This window comes from Gekko japonicus, unplaced genomic scaffold, assembly GCF_001447785.1.
Source record: "Gekko japonicus isolate JY-2015 unplaced genomic scaffold, Gekko_japonicus_V1.1 scaffold745, whole genome shotgun sequence".
NCBI classification, from domain to species: Eukaryota; Metazoa; Chordata; class Lepidosauria; order Squamata; family Gekkonidae; genus Gekko; species Gekko japonicus.
The window spans coordinates 639,691-645,690 of NW_015164690.1; the positions used below are offsets into that span (position 1 = coordinate 639,691).

Here is a 6,000-nt window from a genome sequence, read left to right on the forward strand (position 1 = left end):
AGGGCGTGATACATGCCCCCCCCCCCGCACACAATATTTAAAGGGCCATCCAGCTGATTGGTGGGCCACGTGCTCCCCGTTGACCAGCTGGAAGTCCCTTTAAATCTTGTCAGAGGGGAGGGAGAGAGGTGTGCACCCCCCTAATTCTTCTCAAAAGCATTTAAAGGATCCCTTTAAGAAGCAGGGGGTCATAAGAACATAAGAGATGCCAATGTTGGATCAGGCCAAAGGCCCATCCAGTCCAACACTCTGTGTCACACAGTGGCCAGAAATACCAGTGCCATCAGGATACCAGGGGCCATCAGGAGGTCCACCAGTGGGGGTCCCTTTAAGGAAGGGGGAATGGCCCTTTAAGGAAGGGAGCGGAGCCGGTTGGAGAGTGTTTCCCGCTGAGGAAGCTGAGGCCTGCTTGGGACAGGGTAGCAAAGAAGCCATGAGGAGGCCAGAGTGTCCAAGGGCTGAGGGACAGAGTGCTGCCTCATGGCTTGAGGGAAGTTCACTTTGTGGGATGATTGGCCTTCCCAGAGAGACAGATAATGGCCAGGCCGCTTAAACTTTGGAGAGCGTTTCCCACTGAGGAAGCTGAGGCCTGCTTGGGACAGTATAAAGGCAACAAAACAAGCCTCGAGGAAGCTCACGGGAAGAGGCAGGACTGGCCAGAGCGTCTGAGGGTTGAGGGCCAGAGTGCTGCTAAGGGAAGTTCACTTTGTGGGATCAGAGGCCTTCCCAGTTAAGGCAGATAACACCCATGCTGCTTAAGCATTGGCCTGCAATTGCAAGGAAGCCAGCACTGGTGAAACGAGAAAGGCGCAAGCCAGTTAAAAGCTGGTCAAGTGGGGACCTTCTTAAGCAACACAAAAGTGGTTGAGAAAAAAGGAAGTGGGGACCAGAGGGCAGAAACCAGGCCTGGTTGTGGGAGTGAGAGAGGCGGGGGAAACTGTCCGAGGCGACATACCTAGTGGAGGGAACTGGGGGCAGGCGGGGCAAAGTATCTGGACAACACGGTGTGGGTGGCGAATAAACGGCTCATTCTCCCTCTTCCCTCCTCTGTCGCAGAGACAATGTCTGTGGACTCCACGCTTCCCAGCCCCAACCAGCTGAGCAGTCCCAACCTGGGCTTTGACGGGCTGCCGGGTCGGCGCCGCAAGAAACGGACCAGCATCGAGACCAATGTCCGCTTCGCATTGGAAAAAAGCTTTCTCGCGGTGAGGCCCCTCCCCACCCACGGGTCTCATGTAACCTGCTGAGAGACAGACGCTCCCCTCCCCTCCGCCCCCATCCTACCTTGGGTGGTTTCTAATAAGCTGTCCTGAGGATAAGAAATGTGGTGGGGAACAAATGGAAAGAATGGTTTGGTGACCACCTCTTTTAGCACGTTGTCATGTTCATTGCTGCCCAGGGCTTCTCTTTGGCTGACCTAGGCCTCCCAGATCCCTGCAATGTGGGAAGAGAAAGCCCCTGATTCAGATCCGGGAGGGGATTTTAACCCTTCCCCTAGGGTTCCCGGGCCCTTTCGCCTGCCTGCAGGGGGATTGGGGGGGGGACATTCCATGAGTGGGAAATGATGTCCCATCCCCCCATTCACCCCCAGAACAGTAATTTCACACACAATATGCTTGCAGTTGGCAGTAGGGTTGCCAAATGGGCCCAGGGGGTGGGGAATCCCCTGCTTCAGAGGCCCAATTTCCGCCGCGGCGAAATTGGGGCCCAGGGGGAACCCCGCCCCCGAAGCTGCGTCACCAAAGGTGACGCAGCCACGTTGCTGACGTTGGGGGTGTGGCTGAGCTCGTCGGGGGGGGGAACCATATGGTTTCCCCCCCAACGAGCTCGGCCACGCCCCCAACGTCAGCAACGTCGTACGTCACCTTTGGTGATGTGCTGCCGGCGCGCGCATCCATGAAGAGCTCCCGGACGCTGGAAAGGCTCCCCCGCTCCGAGGGGTGAGTCGAGTTGGCAACCCTAGTTGGCAGTGTTGGGGGTGACACTCTGGATTTTGGGCAAGACTCTATGGTAAAATCGGCATCAAACCATAGAGCTTTGCCCAAAATCCATAGCGTCACTTGCCGACGTGCTGTCACTTCTGAGTGACACAGGCATGTTGTGTGCAATGTCACTGTTTAGGGGGGGGGTTCCCCTCCTGCTGGCCAGCAGCAAGCAGGAGCCCGCAAAATCGGGGGATTCCCCGCCTCCACCGGGCCAATGGCGACCCTACCTTCCCTCCCCCCAATCAGCCTGTGACAGCTGCCGTTTTGCCCCGTCTTCTGGAATCACAACTGATCTCCAGACTACAGAGACCAGTTCCCCTGGAACAGATGGTGGTTTCAGAAAGCCGACTCTATGGTGTCACATCGCCGCCGAGCTCCCGTCTCTCCCCAAACCCCTCCCTCCTCCTTCACCCCCAAATTGCGAGAGCGATTTTGCAGCCCATTGTCGGCAACCCTACTCTGTGCCAAAGCTGCCGTCTGAATCGGGAGCCCCCCCACCGCCTTTTACCAAAGAAAAAGCACTTCGGAAATCCATTTATGGATCTCCCAGCACCTCGTTTGGCTCTGCTCCCTGTCCATGCGTTCCAAGCAATTTTCTGTCTTTTTTTATTATTATTAAGTCTGCTTAGCATCCTTCATCCTATCCAAGTGGTCCCCTTAAAAATATTCCATCATTGGTTCTCAGCAGCAAGGGTGGCAGAATGCAGAACAAGGCGATGCTCCATCACATACTGTGTTAGCGGGGAGAAACGGCGCCGATTCCTTGCGTACCCAGGTTCGCCACCGAACGAAAATTCGGGAGCACTGACCTCCTAGCGAACCAAAGCCTTCCCCGCACCTGTACCCCCCCACCTCTGGCCCCTTTGGAGCTCTGTACAGCCGCTTGCCCCTCCTTGTCTACGTAGGTCGCCAACACCGTCCCGTTAACCTCCTGCCCTGCCCCCTCCCACTCACAGAACCAGAAGCCTACCTCAGAGGAGATCCTACTTATCGCCGAGCAACTGAACATGGAGAAGGAGGTGATTCGCGTCTGGTTCTGCAACCGCCGCCAGAAGGAGAAGCGGATCAACCCTTGCAGCACGGCTCCCATGTTACCTGCCCAGGGCAAGCCCCCCGGCTACAGCCCCCACATGGTACGTCCCTGCGCGCCTCGTTTCCTTCGTCCCTTGCACGACCTCTCGACGATATGTGCCTGTCTTGGGTTCCCCTCCCGCTATACTTGGTACCTTCCTGTATACTTTATTTTTTCTTCCTCCCCCGCAACCATGAAAACTCCCTATATCGCATGCATATAATTACTTTGCCCCCACTATAACCCTCTCATCATACACTCCCCAATACTACCCAGTTACGTCAGCCCCCTGAGGGCATATGCCAGACTTATGGGCCTAACTACATGATACGCTGTCCTTGGTTCCATTCAGTGTTCCCCCTAAGCTGAGTTAGTGTGAGCTAGCTCACAGTTTTTTAGCCTCCGGCTCACACATTTCTGCCTTAGTTCAGGAAGGAGGGCTCCAGAGCAAACTAATTCATGCAGCAGCCAAATCGCTCGCTCGCAACTTTTAATGCCAGTAGCTCACAAAGTAGAATTTTTTGCTCACAAGACTCCACAGCGTAGAGGGAGCTTTGGTTCCATTCCCTGGCTCTGGGAGTCCTGTGCTTGGAACTTGTGCAGACCTGATTTGTGTTGGCATTGTGGCCGGTGGTGCAAGGGCAGTTAAGCTCCCCCTGTACTATTTTTCTGACCTGAAATTGTTCTGGGGAGCTGCTAATTTGCCCCATGGAGACGCTTACCTATAGCCCGTCGGTACCCGTTTTCCAAACGAGGGAGTTCTCCGGGGCCATTACAGGTTAGGGAAACAGTGCAAAGGAGGACGGCTTCAGGCCCCACCCCTCGTGGAACATGCCCCAATCCAAACCGAGCTGACACGCACCAGGGAATGAAGTCCCAAGCGTGGAACCCCCCAGAGCACATCTCTTGACCAGACCTGGGGATAGACTTCGGAGCAGTGTATCATATCGTTAGGCCCTTACTTCTCGGTCACAGGGTATGTAGTTTTCTGCCTTCCCTTCTCGGCCTAACCTTTACATGAACAATATACCTACCTGACCCTCATGCGATTTCCCACACACACACCTGCTTTGTCTCTGTTCACTATAACCTCAGCACAGTCCTACTTACCTATCCCCATGGATAAAGCCCACATTTGGGACTTACCTTTGCACTCCCTACCTCATAGTGATGCCATGCTGCTTTTTAACTCTCTCCTTCCGTTTAGGCCACCCACACCTATTCCTCTAGTTCATGGGCGCCCCCTGTCCCCATTTAGGAAGTGTATCTATTTCAGTTGGAGTAGACGTTAATGTCTTATAGAGGTCAGGACACAGGTGCCCATCCTGACTCTGTGTCACATGACAGAAGCCGAGAGCCCCTCTCCATTCACTGCAAGGAGGAAGGACGGGCTTCTTACTTCACTCCTGTGCCGTTTTCCCCAGCAAAAACAGCCATGGGAGGGGCCCTATTTGCCCCTTCCTCTGGCTCCACAAGTCCTTTCTAGTACTCATGAAACCAAGCTGCCCCCTGTGGCTGTTTCCACTGGTGAAAATGGTGCAGGAGAGAAGTGAGAACCCCTCTTTCCCACTCGCGGCACTCCAGAGCTGAATGGAGCACTATTAGGGTGAGATATCCCATTCTTCTATGTGACGGTGAGTTAGGACAGGCACCTGCGTAAGCCTAGTTTGAGCCTCAGAGATTTCCCCAGCATCGTATATCACTGAGTAACAGGAGAAGACCATATTTTGGCAGGGCCACTGACAGAGGGGGACGGGGGGGGGGTGGACGGACGACAAAATCTGGGCCCCTGAAGCCAGCCACATGCTGTATTCACACGGAAGGCATTTCAAAAAAGAAATTCCCCGAGTGCAGTTCCGACTGCAGCCACGAGGGGCGCAGGAGGGCAGAGCTCAGCAAAGAGCTCCTCAGCCCTTCTGCAAAGTTCACCCGGAGGCTGAGGGAACCCCGTTTGCTGATCAGATCTTGCTAAACCCATCGTCAGGCAAGCCTGCACTGGAGCAAGGGAAGACCAGCTGGGACAGGAGGCAGCCTCCTAACAAGGTCGCCGGTTTCCTTCTGCCTTTAGTTCCACCCAGCTCCTCCACAGCCAGATCTTGCTAGGGCAGCCTTGTCACCCGGAAGTGATCATGTTGGGGACATCGGAGGGGTGACACTCTAGTTTTTTGGGGGCAAACTCTATGGTTTTGAAGGCAACCCTAGCCTTGATAGTGTGTGGTAGCAACCCCCCCCCCAATCTTTCCCAAATTCTAATCCTCGCCCTCACCCCTTATTTTTCAGTATACATGCCACCTCACTCATCCTGGCTGGTAATTTAGAATGTATTTAATAGTAGTACAGAAGCAAATCTCTGTTAATATTATGGACAGAAGGGGAGAGTTAATATTTCCCCGTAATCTATTTCTTTAAAAGGATGCCTCCCCCTCCCCCCTTAACATGCACAATAATAAATGTTAATCTGCCTCAGTGGTAACAAATGAGGAACAGAAAGCAACTCCTCTCCTCTGTTTTATCCTGTTTTATCCTCACAACAACCCTGTGAGGTAGGTTAGGCGGAGCAAGAGCGAAAGGCCCGAGATCACCCAGCAAACTTCCATGGCATCAGTGAGGATTTGAACCTGGGTCTCGCAGATTCCAGTACGACACTTTAACCCCTACACGAACACTGTAACCCCTACACGCCCTTAGTTTCCATTGCGAATTGCACGGGGGGGTCTGGAGGTAACCCGGGCCAGGATATTCCCGTTCCTTTCATTTTGGGCTCTGCAATTGCCGTGATCATCCTGAAGCTGGTGCCCCAATTTTGACTTCCCTGGTTTTATTTTCTGATGCGTTACGTCTGCCACAAATGGACAGATGCAGAGGTCATTTCGGGGGGGATCGCGGGGGATCGCAGTTCCCCTGGGTGAGGTACGGGGGGCGGGGCACATGACGAAGCCCCGT

The 6,000-nt window shown here is 54.2% G+C and overlaps 1 protein-coding gene across 1 annotated transcript in view; it reads left to right on the forward strand.

Moving 5' to 3' along the window:
* POU2F2 (POU class 2 homeobox 2) overlaps positions 1 to 6,000 on the forward strand; it is a 50,919-nt gene that overhangs the window by 38,165 nt on the left and 6,754 nt on the right. The window contains exons 10-11 of the mRNA XM_015409383.1: positions 1,057 to 1,205; positions 2,942 to 3,118. Coding sequence (XP_015264869.1) covers positions 1,057 to 1,205; positions 2,942 to 3,118 — 326 coding nt within the window. The remainder of the gene's footprint in view (positions 1 to 1,056; positions 1,206 to 2,941; positions 3,119 to 6,000) is intronic.